Genomic DNA, 17,623 nt, shown 5'->3' with positions numbered 1-17,623 from the left:
AATCAGTTTTTTTGGAATGATGTATGTCTTAAGTACAGCAGGTTTGTATAAAAGGCATAGATGCAGGACATATTGCTAATGTCTTATCACGGGGTAAAAATAAATCAGATGAATTGATCCACACTAATTCTCTTCTATGTGTATTAAAGTGAGTGAGTGTAAGACATGGTGACAGGGTTAGAATTATGGTTTATTTCCTAAACAAGTACTATTTTATGACATGTGTCTATTAACGCCATTTTGGCAGAAGTATATACACAGTTAGAATTTGTCAGAATCAGATTTATTCCCTAAATATTGGCGTTTTATCTCCCAATATCGCATTTGCCTTAATTTACTCTAAAACAAAAAATTCCCTTTAAACATATAAGGATTTTTAAAGTTTTTAATTTGCCCATACTGCTGCTTTTCTCCACTAGATTACTAGCATAAAGGAGCTTTTATAGGAGTAACGTGATAGTTTAAAATCTGAAATCTGCCGCCATTACTTCACCTCAGTTATTTGGGTGCTCAGTCGAACATGGCGCATGTTTTCAAACGCTGAAGATGAACAGTGGTAATAATACTAAACCAAACTGGCTGATATTTATTTTTACTAGATTATAAAGTGAATGTTTCAATATTTAGACCTTGTTTAGAAAATTAGACTCAATACAGGCCCCTGGTTTTACCAGTTTAATGGGCTTTTACTGACTATAAAGTGGGCAATGACATGGTAAGATATGTTTAATCATATTCCCTTTAGTACAAACATTAACCTTAAAATGTAAAACTGTATTAAGAACTTTACTTTATAATTAAGTTTGGTATAAAAGTCTACAGTAAAAACTATAAACCAGCTCTCTGCAGCTAGTAAGATAATAATAATAATATTGTTAGTTCACCGATCAGTCATAACATTAAAACCACCTCCTTGTTTCTACTTTCACTGTCCATTTTATCAGCTCCACTTACCATATAGAAGCACTTTATAGTTCTACAATTACTGACTGTAGTCCATTTGTTTCTCTGCATGCTTTGTTAGCCCCCTTTTATTCTGTTCTTCAATGGTCAGGACCACCACAGAGTAGGTATCATTTGGGTGGTGGATCATTCTCAGCACTGCAGTGACACTGACATGGTGGTGGTGGTTTTAATGTTATGGCTGATCACTTGATATATTGTAGTAGTTTATTTTTGTAATATTTAGCCACATTTTAATATGGGGGTTGAGGTTAATTTTCTAAATCAGTTGCCTCTTTAGGTTTGTACGGTCTTAGATAGATAGATAGATAGATAGATAGATAGATAGATAGATAGATAGATAGATAGATAGATAGATAGATAGATAGATAGATAGATAGATAGATAGATAGATAGATAGATAGATAGATAGATAGATAGATAGATAGATAGATAGATAGATAGATAGATAGATAGATACTTTATTGATCCCGAAGGAAATTAGAAGGAAATTAAATCTTGTGCAAGTGTGCACATCTCTGGTCAAATTCCATCCTGTATTGATTTTCTAAGTGAAAATAAGTTAACTCATACTTCACAGGAAACATATTTAAAACACTGGAAACATAAGCATAAATGTGGCATGTGCCAAAGTAATGGTGCATTAAATATATTTTTTTATTTATAGGCATGTTTGTTCCTTTTAAAGAATTAGAACTTCAAATTAATACAATAACAAAAACATGGAATTTAACCAGGGGTGTTTAAAGTTCTGCACAAAGACATGTTCATGTTAGTGGATGAATTGGTCTTGAATCATGAATATATAATATTTTTTAAACAGGCTCATACAGAAAGTGTAATAAGGCCATTGTGCAATGATTCTCAACCTAAATATCAGCTGATCTGAAAATGAGTTCTTTTATATATAGAGAAGCATAAGTAATTGTTGATTTTCCATCTATAGATCTTAATACAAACAGCACTGCATCTTTACAATATGGAAAGTACTAAAATAACACAAAGGAAAGCAGGGCTGTTGTAAGTTTTATAACTTTTATTCAAACCGCTGTATCAGAGCTGGATGAATACATGAATACATCCCTGTCTGAGACACTGTTTTACTTGTGTTATAGAATATACTCCTGAGGATGTTGAACATCTGGGTTAAAAGGGAAAAATATGTCAAAATAGCTTGCTGTCATGTTTTTGAGATCATGTGACTCTGTTAGACTGTAGTTTAATAGTGTAAGAAGGACAATAGCCAACCTTTTATTAAAAGTTAGAGATTTTTAATGCGAATTCTCCCAGATCAATACCAGGTCACCACTTAGCCATCCAATCTGCCTTTTATTTGTATGATGTTGTGAATACTGTGCAATGGAAACTGATTTCATGCATAGAACTTGATGCTTTTACATATCAAACCATTCAATACTGGACGCTTCTGAGCTACACTGTAAAAATACAACAGACTGTCCAGTCACAGTACATGTGATCTGATATAATTTGCTTAAGTCACAACGTTTCTTTCTACCAAAGTAGAGTCTGTGATGGTATTTTTTTAAAACGCCAGCTGTGGTTTTACTATTTTCAGAATTGTGCACTTATGAATAAATTATATAATGTAGCCTTTGTATAGTCTGTATGGTCCTACTATGCATGAGCCGAAACTGTGGAATGATGAAGAGAGTCCGTATGCATTGATGCGTCGCTTAGACAAACTTACACGCGTTTCCCACTCAAGTGTGGTCCAGGCAAATGTGACTGAACACAGCATCTGTGCAAATTGAGATAAATGTGAGAAGAACGACGCTCGTCCTTAAAATTTGTGATGTGACCTGTTGTGTATATAAGTGCAGCTGTGTATAGAAAAGGCCTGCCTGCTCAGTTTGCTATATCTGTAAGGGTTCTTTCATCTCTGCGCTAGATCTTGCATTGCGCCTGGCGATGTAATGTTCTTGGTTTAAAGTATTTGCTCTTTGCTGCTGTTACTCAGGAAAACTGTCAACAGTAGCATCTCCTTTAAGTCCTACCCACCCAATGGACAGTGGGTTTGTATTAAAATGGCGTCTTGACTTGACATAGAATGTAATGAAGCAGTAAAGGAAGAAGGATTTGCCTTGTCTTGAAAGAAGTCTTTTTAAACAGGTCACATGGACATGACATGAACTTGTTCAAGGCCATTACAGTGTTCTCAGTCATTTTTTTTAATGATGTATTCTTTTGTTAGTTATTTTTTTCTTTTTATTTAGTTTGATGGTCCTGGCTAGATAAACATAAGTGTAGACACACACAAACACAGAGCTACTGAAAACTACAACCTACATTTTTTCTCAGTCCTGTGATTGGGGTGATGTACAGTACGGAAAGGTACAATACGTAACAAACTTCCCCCACATTGCTCTATATGTTGGTCTTGAAAATGTACTGAACTCTTTTTCACCTATGAGATTGTTTATCATGCATGTAAAAATAGAATATGTAAAGAGTAAGAAATAAATATTTATATGATATCAAACTGTTGTTACATTTTCATTTGTTATTAATATAAACTTTGACATTTAACATTCTAATAGACAAACTACAATGCCTAAGGTACAGTTAAAATCAAATTTTGCTTACATTTTTGAGAAGATGTATGTCATGGCATACATTGTTTTGGGGTTTTCTTTTCTGTGACTGCACTGAAAATGTCTATGAGCAACAACAGCTTAAACAAAAGGCTACACAGGGGCTACACAGCCACTAAGCACATTTAAAGCACTTAGTAGGTGCTTTTATCCAAACCAACATACAATGCAAGCAATTGGGGGTTAAGGGTATTGCTCAGCTGCAACTTGGTAGCAACAAGTTTCTGATCACAACAGCCTTCTGATCAGTAGTCTACCCCTACCACTTAGTGACAATACTTGACAATAAAGTTTAAACTTGAACCTAATAAAGATGCTGTGGTAAAACCTGAAACGAGATGGCTGGTTGATTAAATGCAGTTCTGCTACAATTTAAATTATAAATGACTAATATCAAATTATAAAACTCTTTTAAGTGCAGTCATCTTAGTTATTGGTACAGTAGTTGCAGGCCCAATTACTTTCTCATAAGGGTGATAAAGGTTTTATAGAATTGTTTCCCAATAAATGAAATTGTCTTAGTTTTGGGTTTTTTAAACAAAATTTCCTTTTGTGTAATTGTTTCATTACCTGGAATAATTTAGAGTGATTAATAAGAAATAGAAGAGAAATGGGACAATTACATTTTCATGATTACGTCTTGTCTAGCCAAAAAAACTGAAAGACTCAAAAACTGATCAATTAAAAGTCTTTTATAATCTGAGATGCACTGTATATTTGTAAACAGACATTTGATAATTATGCTGCAGAATATTCTGGATTCACAATTTTTCCCATGAAAAGAATGTTCTTAGTTATCTGGTCAGTAATGAAGATGATGAACGGTCGATTAAATTTGAGTGTTTCAGTAAAGTGAAAAGACAAAGGCATGAAGCTTATTCCAGTCACAGCTGCTGCAGTGGCTCCAGCTTCATCCACGTCTAGAGTGGCTTCATGCACAGCCTGAGAATAAGAAAAAAATAAAATGTTAATGTTAATATTTTCATTTATCCGGACCAGGATCATGGTGGGTCTGGTTCTACGCAGAATAACTGGGCGCAAGGCAGTAATACACTAGACAGAGAGTCAGTACATCAAGGCATATCACACTCACACAAAGGGTCAAATTTAGAGCAGCCAATCCACCTTCTACATATTTCTCAAAGGAAACTGGAGTACACTGAAGATTACTAAATCTTCAATGACTCTTGGTGCACTCTCAAGTGCATACTTTGTTGAAGTGTATATCTATAGTGTGTAGTGCACTAGGCTGTAGGGTTTAAACCATGTTCTATGTTAAAGCCATTAAAACCTGAAACACCAAAACTATAGCAGAGCTGATCCTCGGGCTCTAGAACTTAGCAGTGGTGGGCTAGCATGTTTTTCCGCTGTTCCACACAAGCGCCTTTTAGCACTTCAAGCTTTTTTAAATTGTAAATAAACATTTAATGTGCTATAGGTCACATGATGTAGCTTTTGGTGTTTTTTAAGTGATGACCATTCAGAAATTGAGGTCATGGCTGGTTTCCTTCCTTCTTGGCATGATGCAGACACACTGATCCAGAACATCAAGTTGATAAAGATGTAATCTAGAGCATCTGATTGGTAACAGCTAGCTGCTAAATATTTTTAATGATATTTGAAGTAGGAAAGGTGTACCTGCTTTCCAACCTGGTTTTTGAATGTTGGTTTACTTTTGGGGACAATATGGCTACAAATTATAATCACTTGTACATTTTTAGATTTTATTCTCCTGGAGTTAGTTGTTTGTTTGTGGAGGTCAGTGAGTTACACAATTCTGAACCCTGATTAAAATTAATTCATGAGGATGTACCCTTTTTTCTTGACTGGAGATCGTGAAAACAGAGTCCTTGACTTTTTTTTTACAATACTGGTAAAGCAATCAACTAAAATGCAGTTTGGGACACAGCCTCAAATTGCTCAAAAGTGTTATATGCTCAGCAACTTTTAAATGTGAAATGATATACAGTACAAGTGATCCTGCCTGTATGCTTGCAAATACCTACTTTCACAAGAGAGATTCTCAAATTCTTATTCCCACATCCATTCACTTTAACCCTAAAACCTTATTTGTTATTTGTTATTTGTTGTTGTTTCCTTACCTCAGAAATGAACAAGTTTTGATCGGAAATCCCAGTTAAGTTAGCTTTAGGTGTGAACATATCCTTCATTCCCATTTCAATCAGAATATTCTTCAAAGAATATGATGTTTTTAGGGAGAGCTTAGGGACATAGATATTGTATTCACTGGAGAAAAAGAAGCATTTGCATTTTAGTTCATGAACATTACAGGAATAGATAAACAACTACAATATTAAGACACAAAGTTTATATTGTTCTGTTTTATGGTCCATCATAAAACTCTCCATGTAATGATAAATGTCCTAGCATGAAACGCACAGTAAATAATCCAAATTACCGTTTCTGCATCCACGTGTTCCACCTTGTAATGTGATGCAGACTCAGAGCCTCCTCAACAGCAGTGAGGTTTTTATCAGGGAGAACCAATATCATGGAGAACGAGTCTTTGTAGTCCAGACGCAAGGCGTGAGCAGAAAGTTCTCTATCATAGTAGCCTTGAAACTTATCCTTCATGTACATCATTTCAACTGGAACATTTGTTTCCTCATCCACATGGAAGACATCCTTTTTAGTCATCTTAGGGTCAAACTGGGTGGCCCATTTACCTTAAGGGAAAAAAGAAACATTTAAAAAAAACTGTGGTATGCCCATAAGGAAGTATAAAACCATGTGATCTGAGCTTACCTTTAAAATATATATAGCTGAGCAGATACATGATGGTACGTGGATCCAGGTCTTTAATAAAGTTGCTAATTTTTCCATGTGTCTTTTCACTAACATATGCATTCATCTGATCAGCAGTTTCAGTCGTCTTGGTAAAATCGACAGAAAAACCATCGGAAAGATAGAATCGCTTCATCTTCTGCAGAAATTCAGGATGAGGCTTAAAGGATTCATGGATATAGACAGCAGTGCCAACCTCTAGATTGACCTCTGTGTTTTGATTAAGGTTTTTGAGGAGATCCAGGAAGGACTGGTGCATCTCCTCACAGGTAAAGACAGAGCTGTTCAATCCGAGGCCACTGAGAAGCTGGTGATGGGTCTCACCACCCGCTCCTAGGGAGAGTGCCGCCAGTGCCATGGAGACACTCAGCGGAGAGAAAAATACGTTCTCAGACCGAGCACCAGACGCAATACTTTTGTACAGGCGGAAGGAAAAATCGCTGTTCATCCTGTTCAGAGCTTGTGTGTCAGGCTGAGGTTCCAGATCTCCATGTACGCAGGTGGAAATGAATGCCAGAGAGAGGCAAAACCACAAACCTAAGACGTTCCGACCCATAGCACTTCATCTATAAAGCAAGAAAAACATCAAGCTTCACAACATACTGAGAAAGGAAAAAAAAACATTTGTAATTTGTACAAGTGTTAGGTTGAGGATTGTTAGATGTTTTTACAGTGGCTTCAGATTTCAAATAATTAGCAAATATCAGTTTAATAGCTGAATCATTATTGTTACGTCTCACATTTTGTTCTTTCAGTTTTTGTAAAGTTTCTCATGTATTTAGTTGTTATCTTCTAAACAGAGGCTACCACACAAATGAGCCATGCAGTTGTGTAGGACTTAAAATTAGTCATTGACAACTAATATTGGTAAAAGTTGAAATGTATGTACAGATTGCTGTTACTAGCAGATTTGTAAAATAGCAACAACTGTCAGTAAATATTGGTCTAAGTCAGTCAGAGCCTTGTGCCCTTTTTTGACTGGGGGCTCCCAGAATCTCTAGATTCACCTGTAATGCAAATTATATTTAGAATTTATTGGAAAGGCTTATGTGTTTAAAATTAATTTTAAAAACTCACCCAGCAGAAACCAGCTCCTCCAAAACCTGAATAGATGAATAGATGCTGTGCTGTTAATTCTGGAGTAAACAAACCTTTAACCTTTATTTTTATCATTAATCATTAACTTCCTTAGAGATCATACTGTGTAGGGTAAACGTTGATGGCCAGCATCTATGTTTGCTTGTTCTTCAGGGGTTCTGTTGCACCAGAGTGTTTTTCTTACTCTAAAACCTTTCAACTGTAACTTTGGGCAGCATGAAGCAGCATATTGTCTTGGTGCCATATAGCTCCCTATTTTAAGGCAGAGTAGGATGTGTCTGTTTGGAACTGATCTAGGTTTACTGTTCTTTTTCACCTCCACACTGTCCAGTAGGTGTATCAGCTTTTTAAAATTGATCCTAGGAGTTAGTGTGAATGAACATATCATACATATCCTTTACAACTGTAAATAGTGGTATCATTGATTTTTAACGCTCTCATCTTAAGAGTATTGATAATGATGTAGATTCTTTTTATAATCATCTCTCAACATACTAGGCAGATTGATTTTCTGTATTAGCTTTTTTTTAATAATTGTCCATTTTTGCTTCTCCATCTCCTTAATGACAATCATTTCTTTTCATGTGTGTAAACAATTGCTCTGATTGGCTGGATAGTGCTTGAATAAAACAGATTGTGGCTCTCTGTAGATCTGTTAAAAAATGGAAAACAAATGTGCAGTTGATGATTATAATAATTAATTTTAACTGCTTTACGGTTTTCAATTTAATGCCACCTGTTCATAACATCATTTTAATGGTTTAGAGTTGGAGAAAAACTATTTTCACATTTGTCCTGCAGCTTAGCATTTGATGGTCCCAGTGAATCATTGAGTCTCTTTGTTGGGGTGTTGGGAGTCCACTTAGAATAAACTTGAGCATAATGTGGTTCGCTTATAGCTAATCTTGATATGTAGAAATTACAAATTATTTACTCAACATGTGGATACCACCTAAGAGCAAAGAATGCACTCAGCTTGTAAAGAAACATAAAAAAACATGGGAGACAAACTAGGATGGAGAATATTTAATAATATTATAAAGCATTTCAAAACAAATATCAAAAGATTACACAAGCCTCAATTTGGATTGATCTTTTAAAACCCCAACACATTTAATGACAAACGGTTTCTGGAGGCCCAGCACCAGAAAATAACATTCCAAACCATGTTAACTAATATAAAGTTGGTCCCACTTTTCTGCCATGGGCTGTCCATTTTATTTTGGTGCATAATTTGCTTTAATTCTACCACAAGTCCACTAATGGGGTCAACACCGACTGCAAGCCAGGCCGTATTCATTAGTGTCCTAATGGATAGGGGTTCTGTGCAAATCCGTCAAGTTCTCCCAAACCATACCTGGATAGCCATTTATTTTTGCCTGATAGGTGAATAAGGGTATTCATTGCTACAAAAATGGAAACACTTAGTTCTTTAGAATTATTATTCATCATAATTAGTCAATATTTGCAACAACAATAGGTTTTTCCTTCACCTAAGCACCTGGCATACCCATTAAAATCAGCCACAGACTATTACTCCACCTACACCAAACTGGCACCAGGTACACTAAATGGTACTGGTCTACTGGCCAAACAGAAATGTGTTTTCACTGCTACCTTGTGCTTTACCCACTCCAGTCAGTGTTGCAACTGTGGATAGGGCTATGAACTTCAGCACTAGGCAGCCTCATTTTGTAATGTCTTGCTTAATGGCTAATGTTGTTGTAGAATATTACAAATTTGAAAGTTGCCAATAAGAAGTTTGGGTGCCAAATAGGAATCTGGGTTTAAATTTTGCCTCCTGTCACTGGGATTGATTGGCACTCATTTCTGAGTGTAATCCTGCGTTTAAGGCTGACGTTTCTGAATAAACAATGACTTTCTATAGTGGTCCTGATTTTTAAGTGCCTGGTAGCAATGCATATGGGTAAAATTGAGAAATCCAGCAGTTAAAAGGGGTTTCTACATAGTTGATCATGTAGTGTTGTTTCATATATGGTAAGAAGGATCAGGAACAGAATGTATTTTGATAGAGTTGAAGGAAATATAAAGCTAGATCATCCTTTCAGTCATGATTAATTATAAAATATTAAAAGAGCTACAAGTATAAAAATATTGTACATTGTACAAGAAAAAAGAGAAAAAAATGTAGTGCAACAAAAGCAAGTAAATAAGAAGCCAAGAATGTGTTATTTTTAACACTGGAGACATAAATGCACACTCTTTGCCCCACAGACATACACAAAAACTGCATTTCAACATTAACTGATTTGGGGTATTCCTTCTCCAAGAGGATTCACCTGGATCACTTCTACTCCTCCTCCTCCTCCTCCTTTTCAATGTTCTGCTTCTTTGGAATCTGGATGTGAAATAACACATCATTATAAAATCGTATAGTATATCATTATAAAAGTCATATTAACTAGGGATGTTAACGATTAACCAGTAACCAACATATAGTTCAATGTTTCAATGTTAAATCAATAATGTTGGTTTAGAAAGTCAATTTTTCTAATAGATGACACTTGATTCTAATTGAGAGCAAAGCTGCAATCTGTATAGAGTGTGTTAATCTGAAACAGACTTATACCATGGCCACCCTGTCCCCACCCCCCTTAGTGTGCATGTGCCGGCACCTTGCAGACAGTACCTTCCAGTCCAGTAACTTAACCGCTAGTCTGCAACTGCCCCTGCACGTTAAACTCTGCACATGTGAATCTGTGTGTAAGAATTTATCATTTGGGTTTTGTTTTATTTAACAACTTTTTTTTTCTATTTTATTCATGCATTTTCTCCCAATTTAGACGTAGTCAATTTGTCTTCCGCTGCTGGGGAATTGCTGGTTGTAGTTGAGGTGGGTATATTGCTGCGCACGCCTCCTCCGACTCACGTGCAGCCCTTAGCGGAACCCTTTTTCACCCATGCATCCTGCACAGGTGCCTCTCTATCTGCTGATCAGGGTTCTTACACAGCGTTTGAAGACCCCACCCACATAGTCCGGTCATCCTGCAGAAACGTGTCTGCTGCAGGCACTGCCAATTATGCCTGCTAGATAGCGCCCAGCCGACCGGTGGCAACGCCGAGTTTCGAACCAAGGAGTTCAGAATCTCTGCATTGGTGTGCCAGCGAAATATTCCGCTGTGCCACCTGGGTGCCTCTCATTTAACAAAAATGATGTGGATATTTTGTATCATACACCAGTATCGATAAGCTTATCATTACTACACTAATGCTGTACGGAAAAGTATATACTAACTGCAACTCTGTTTGTTGATTGGCATGTTTATTTAGCACTTGTAATGAATTGTTCACTATCGCTTCATGTAAAATTTACATTTTAAAGACTATCTACTTTGTTTGTATCTTGCTATATTACACTGTTGTTTAATCAAAAAAGCATGTGTGTGCTATGAGACTCAGTCATGTGTTTTACATTTTAATGGGATGCTATAAGCTTGTCAGTTATTGGCAACAATTGCATCCCTAGTATTAACACTGAAGAGACTTAAGAGAACATACCTTTGCCCCCCCTGAATTTTTTCGGGTGTGTCGACCCTCTGCCCTCTCTCTGCACAGAGGCCGGTCATGAAAAAAACAGAACACGGGAGTCAAGTACCTCCTCCTGACAAGACAAAATTGAGATTTAACCAGGTATGTTCTTACCCAGAAGCCCCTGCAGCACTGGCCTTGTGGCCGTCACTAAAAGGAACTGTGTGGGAGAAACAGCTTTCCATGTCTCTACCCCGCTGACCCTTGCTCCGCCCCTGCAGCTCTGCATTGGTGTTCTTTCCGGAGGAGGAAAGATACATAAGGGCAGGAGATTTCCATGGATCAGAATCCGTCTTGTCGCTTTGCCAACCAGGCAGAGATGGCACGGGGAGTTGGTCAACAGGATCAGCTGCATAAAGTACACAGAACAGGGGTCCATGAAACGATACTACAGATAAAAAAGTGGACATGGGTGTTGCTAGGTGGGGATATACAGTGTCTCACCCTGGTGTTTAACTCTCCTCTGTCTCTCAGGAAGACTCCGGCCACAGTTCTCTTTAGGAGGGTGAAGCGAGTTCCATGGAGATGGTGACCCTCCATCAGTTTGGAAAGCCTTGGCAGGACGGAGGTCACACTTATCCTAAACATTAACATACAGAAAGGCACTAATGCACAGAGTGTAACATTCAAATCCCAAAAGCTCACATACTATTGAAAAGAAATCCAGTATGCAGTCTGATGCTAAAATGCTCGACTAATTACTCTACAGTCATGGTACCTGATGGTGAAATACAACATTTTCCTCCAGAGCAACTCCACAGAACTCGCAGGGAATGAGCACATCACCATCTAGTGGGCTAGCAGGTGGGCTGTATGAGAGTGGGGAGACGGAGTGAGGCAGATTGGAAGGGCTGGGTGTTCGGGGAATAATGATGTCATCCTCTGTGAAAGCATCTTCAGGGAGCAGCGACGGTGGCTGTTTACTGAAGGAGGCGATGGCAGAGGCTGGGCTGCAACCCGTCTGGGAAAAGAACAAACAAGCAGCAGCAGTTTAAAAGCATCATGTAAGTGTATTGAGAATAGGCTAATAACACTACAAAAGGCCATGATTGTAACAGAGATGGAGGTAGATGTCATTCTGTATGCTATCTGGTCATCTCCAGGGCAAAATTAATCTCCTTCCACAAGAAAGCCAGACCCTATTTAGATTTATAAAATTCCCTGTGCACTCAGTTGACCCCTGTTGCTTAACATCCATGCAGCCCAATAAAGGGTTACTGGCTAACAGATGCCTCCTATGACATAAATAAAGGACTTCACATGTGCAGCAAGGTGTCTCCTACTTTAACTCCCTCAGACCAAACTGGCCAATCTGTTGAGCACTCAACCAGGTCATTGGTAGCTCACTGAAAGACCTTTTCAACCACTGTAGAACAGGTTCTGTTCCAGTTAATGAACCTAATGTTGAACTGTTTGCTGCATTTTTATCAAAAATCAACAGGTTCCGAACTGGGAACATTTGTTCCCAGCTGGAACCAAAGAATTGTAGATGGCATGCGAAGTGGGACACACACCACCCCAAAACTGCACAAAGTAAACCCTGTCAAGGGTAGAAGTCATCCTTCCTTTAAAAAAAAAAAAGAATGGTACCAAGTCAAACACACTAGATGCTGCATTTGGCATACAAGAATAACACACTTATTTCTGATGGCAAAGGTGCCAAACCCCACAGTCAAACACCTGCTAACTTGGGTTAGGGTTAGCAACCCTACAAATAATACAAATAATGACTAATAACTACAAATAATCAGGATATGGCCTAAATGAATATGCTCAAAATGACACCATGACGTGACGACTGCTTAAATAATCAGATTACTTCCAGAACCTGATCTTATACTATGTGAACAACACACTTTTGGTGTTTTGCTCAGCTTGCTAGCTGTAAGGATATCTATTTATCCAATTATTTGAAGGCGGCAGTAGATTACTGAACATTTGCCCCTAACCTGGTGTAGAATGAGGTCCTCTTCTGGAAAGAGCTCTTCACAGAACTCACAGGGAAGCATAATCTCTGAGGCTGTGTTAGCACTTGTGGGAGCAGCACTGCCATGAGTAGTGTTGTTATTGACAGAGGAGATCTGGGACATGAAGGTGCTTGTGTCAGGTGCTCTGCCTAAACGTTGGTCCCAGACGTCTGTCCACAGTCCCTGCAGAGCTTCTGGCTCCTCTGGCTCTCCATCGCTCTGCAGACTCAGAGCCAGTAGGTAGTCCAAACCGGAGGAGTCGGAGTCTGTCAGCCGGTTTAGTGGCCACAGCAGGCTGTTGTTGTTGGTCTCCAGTTCAGACTCCTGATCCAGTACTAAAGAAAAACAAACAATTAAACAAAAGTAAAATAAACCATGTACTTTAATTAATTGGACAAAACGTCACCAACAGGGTGTAGATAAAAGTTTCAAGAAAAAAGCCTGAATGTGCCATAACTTTACTTACAGCGAGCAAACTCATTGTTTCTTGGAGCATCGTTTCTCCTGGCTCCACGTCCCACTGCTCTGGTGCTGTTGTGCAGTCTGCTCTCTAGTGGCCTTGGTGGGCCTCTGCGCTCTGTCAATCCAGGGCCGCTGTTGTTATTGCTCCTTTCCTGAGCCCTCAACAGGTTGTGGATGGGCTGCGTCTCAAACCAAGCTCCAGGAACCTGAGGACCGGTCCTCCTTTCCTGAGGAGGAGTGAGGTTCCCACACAGGGCCGGGTGGATAACTTTTTCCCTCAGCATGATGTTGCACTTGCAGATGGGACAGGGCTCAGTGCGCGTGCCACAGTACTCCTCATGCTCTCGGGCCTGACAGAAGGCCAGCTCCAGATCGCAGTATTGGCATGGAATCAGGCGCTGGCTGCATTCTGAGCTCTGCAAACATACATTAATAGTAAGTGCAATAAATAGAGCCGTTCTGAAAGAAAAGGCATGCCCTGAAGTCATGACAGACAAAGACTAGAAAACAATACCTGATGGTTCTGCATAAGCCTTTTTTCAATCTTCAAACCACATTTGCATTGTTCCTGAAAAAAATAATATTGTTAGCATTTGGTTTGCATGACCTAAAAATCAAGTAAAATATCACAGCCTAGCCAGTGGGAGGTAAACTTGTCAGTAATGGCAATGACGGTAATGACCAGCATGACAGATGCAACAGTGATTACATGAAAAATGCCTAAGTACTGCTTTATTATGCATATAGCAGGCAGCAAGGTGGCTCGGTGGGTAGCACTGTTGCCTCACAGCAGGTCCTGGGTTCAATTCCCAGATGGAGCGGCCCGGGTGCTTTCTTTCTTCCAGGAGCTCCGGTTTCCTCCCACAATCCAAAGACGTGCAAGTGAGGTGAATTGGAGATACAAAATTGTCCATGACTGCGTTTGACATTAAACTTGTGAACTGATGAATCTTGTGTAATAAGTAACGTCCGTTTCTGTCATGAATGTTACTCTAGTGTGTAAAACATGACATTAAAATCCTAATAAAATCAAATAAATTATGCATACAGTAGGTCTTTAGATATATTTATACATTTCTGCTTGGAACATTTATAGCACCAGTTGTAGTATTGATACCTGTGAATGTTCCTGCTCCTTATGTTGCAGCAGCTCGGTGCGGGGAACAGGCTCCTGGCACACATCACACAGTGCGATATTCCGCCTACAGTGGATCTCATGTGTAGTAAAGTTGGCCTCTGGAATGTCATGTTGGCTGTGGAGCGGAAAGAGAAGGCGTCATGAAAACCATGAACGGTAAGGGTAGATGAAGATAGGTTTAAAGGAAACTGAAATATAAATATATACCAATTGGTGCAAAGTTTGGTGGTTTCCTCTGCCATCATCTCTGCTCTAAGAATAATAACAAAAGCAGTTAAAATCCAAGATGACACATTTTAAACATATGAGAAACTTCCATGTGGAACTGATCTGATCATAAATGCCTATAAAGAACCACAAAACCTTCTGCAAGTTAGAATAAATAATATTGAGCGTTGTCAGCATGATCATACCCCCATTGTGCTGTTTGCTATCTAAATATATGTGACTTATGTACCCACAAGCTGTTTGAAGTGTTAACAATCCCTTGTTTTTATTACACTTGTATTCACAAACATGTGAACACAAGTAAAGTCAAATTAAAACAGACTGGTATGTCAGTTTCACTTTCACTGCTATTGTATTCAGTATTTTTTGTCCTCCATTCACTGTGCTTGTGTGCACGCATGTAGGCCTTGCAGCAGAAAAATAGGAAAAACCATACGCATTAGGCTTGTCTAAAAATATATCCTGATTATTTACTGGCTCAGAAGTGCTCCGTTTTCTGGATTCCATCTGAAATGGAAGCAGCAGATTGTATTTACTTTGTACATTATTTTTGCATAAAGAATCTCAATTAATAAATATTTATGGGAGCACTTGAAGCCAGAGAAAGTGAATCAATTGATAACATGACAAGATGCTTTTTAAAATGTGGATAAATCATGCTTGGATCATCATATTTTGCACAAGCTTGTTTACGCAAGCTTGAAAATCTGAAATGTGTGTACATTTTAAAGAGTTAACTTTTCACTCAAATTGTTTCCTGATTATAGGATTTTATTAACACCATTGTAAAGATGAAAAACAGAAAAAAGGTGGAAAACAGAAGCATTTTTACTAGTACTTAGACTTTTGGTGCCCACTGTAATCTGTGTCAGATTATTTTAACAGACCTGGTTTTATTTAAAAAGCTGGAGTGCCTTTAATTGCAAATTTGTCATGTTCATTAGAAGTCCCACTAGGAATCTCTATCTCTCACCCAGCATGCTTTATTATATATAATAAGCTATATGAGGTAGAAATGATATATAAAACCTTTACTGGTAGACATTTATATCGAGATAGTGGTTTTACATTTTTGCATCCTTTAAAGAAGTGTATTAAGGATTTACCTTGTTTTGTAGATGATCACTGGTGTAAGGCTGGATTTCTTCACCTTGTGAGTAAAAGAGCAACAGTATTAATTTTAGACATGTTTTACTTGTTGAGCTGCTGGTGGCTTATCAGATTTTGCTGATGCACTCAGCTGATCTAAACCGATTCCCAATTTGCTTCTTGTCAAAACCGGAGTGCACTACATGGGAAGTAGAAGTGGGTATTATCATTGTCTATGTAGTGCACCTTGGTAGGGTATTTGGAAGCCATTTGGAATACAACCTTCGGTTGCTGGGCAAAGATACGAAAGTCAATTCCGTTGTTAATGCAATACAATAATAACAATACAATAATAATATAAAAATAATTACTTTTTACATATGGTAGCGATGGTTTGTTTTCCTCTCCAAACAGCAACCATTTATAACTAGATATAGCTAACGCTAACCTAGCTTAGCAAGACGAGTAACAAAACTATGTAGACACACCCTCTTAATTTGTGACAGTACAACACATCAATGCTGTAAATATGTTAAATAAAAATAAGACCACTCTGCTGACCAACTAAACAAAAGTAAGATTAAGTTTTGGATTCTGTGACGGAGTTAGCAGCGCAACCCAACCAGCAGACTTCCTGTCACTGTCGGCACAAAACTTCAAAATACATGTATGAAACGTAATAATAAAAACAAGACTTTTAAAAGGTGACTGACTAATAGTCAACAAAATAGGCTGATTATTTAAAAAATATATTTATTATAATGCAATGAATAAACAAAATATAACAAATTTAGCAATAATAATGAGAACAGCAGCTGTATTTGGAGGTGGGAGTCGATTCCAAAAAGAGTCGACTCATTGATTCCAGGAGTTGGAACACAGGAGTCGAGCCATTGATTCGAGTTGCACACAAATGTACAGTATCTTCAGGATTAAGCCTAAATTTGAACAACAAACAATAAAAAGATGATTTACTGATTATATCCCTGGTGCACTGTATAGAATTTACTGATTGTAAGATGAGCTACATAAAACATTGATACGAGTACAGAGATTTGTTTACTTCCAAACCCCACACTTGTCAATTAGTATGTATATCATGCTTATTCACAGAATGGCTTTAAGGTGACTGACAGAGGAAAAAGTGAACACAACAAGCTGATTATCTACTTGAGAACAAATTGTAATTGCTTTTTTTTTTTAAGAAAAGTATTAGCTTTAAGGCAGAATGTAGCTGGGGACAGGGAAATGGTCATCGCAGGTCATCACACAGATTTTTGAGTAGCCTCAATGTCCAACGTGTATGTTTTCTGAAAACTAGGAGAAGACTAGAGTACCTAAAGAAAACCCAAACAAAAAAGAACAAAAAACATATTGGTGTGCGGCATCTTCACACAAGATAGCAGTGATAAGGGTTCTGGGCTATCGAAATAGGTTAACTTTTTGGATATTGTGGCACTCAGCTAATATGGGCTGTGTCTTGAGACTAGGGGTTAGTGCACTACATAGGGTGTAAACGGCAGTTTTTTTATAGTCTATGTAGTGCACTTTAATAGGGAGTGTGGAGCTATTTAGAATACATCCTTTGGTTGCTAGGTAAGATAAAAACGATTTCTTTACCAAGTTAATTTGATTAGTCTTTCCTTTCATAAAAGAACACGACAATCAGGATTCCTCAATATTAATAATAATAATAATAATAATAATAATAA

At 37.9% G+C, this 17,623-nt stretch overlaps 2 protein-coding genes across 2 annotated transcripts; both read right to left on the bottom strand.

Moving 5' to 3' along the window:
• Positions 1 to 4,252: 4,252 nt before the first annotated feature.
• On the bottom strand, positions 4,253 to 7,538 carry LOC134335248 (plasma serine protease inhibitor-like). The gene is made up of 5 exons (XM_063017751.1): positions 7,458 to 7,538; positions 6,342 to 6,946; positions 5,995 to 6,262; positions 5,678 to 5,822; positions 4,253 to 4,517 (listed from the first exon to the last, which is right to left on the bottom strand). The coding sequence occupies exons 2-5, from the start codon at positions 6,934 to 6,936 to the stop codon at positions 4,314 to 4,316; spliced, it is 1,212 nt and encodes a 403-aa protein (XP_062873821.1). The 5' UTR covers positions 6,937 to 6,946; positions 7,458 to 7,538; the 3' UTR covers positions 4,253 to 4,313.
• A 951-nt stretch (positions 7,539 to 8,489) lies between these two features.
• Positions 8,490 to 16,492, bottom strand: trafd1 (TRAF-type zinc finger domain containing 1). Its single transcript, XM_063017661.1, has 12 exons — positions 16,283 to 16,492; positions 15,929 to 15,972; positions 14,802 to 14,846; positions 14,574 to 14,709; positions 13,971 to 14,024; positions 13,461 to 13,872; positions 12,977 to 13,329; positions 11,746 to 11,988; positions 11,472 to 11,607; positions 11,142 to 11,376; positions 10,998 to 11,046; positions 8,490 to 9,837 (listed from the first exon to the last, which is right to left on the bottom strand). The coding sequence occupies exons 3-12, from the start codon at positions 14,837 to 14,839 to the stop codon at positions 9,790 to 9,792; spliced, it is 1,704 nt and encodes a 567-aa protein (XP_062873731.1). The 5' UTR covers positions 14,840 to 14,846; positions 15,929 to 15,972; positions 16,283 to 16,492; the 3' UTR covers positions 8,490 to 9,789.
• Between the last annotated feature and the right edge of the window lie 1,131 nt (positions 16,493 to 17,623).

This window comes from Trichomycterus rosablanca, chromosome 21 (assembly GCF_030014385.1).
Source record: "Trichomycterus rosablanca isolate fTriRos1 chromosome 21, fTriRos1.hap1, whole genome shotgun sequence".
Classification (NCBI taxonomy): domain Eukaryota; kingdom Metazoa; phylum Chordata; class Actinopteri; order Siluriformes; family Trichomycteridae; genus Trichomycterus; species Trichomycterus rosablanca.
Note: the sequence above shows the minus strand (reverse complement) of the source record. Positions and strands in the feature narration are given on the sequence as shown.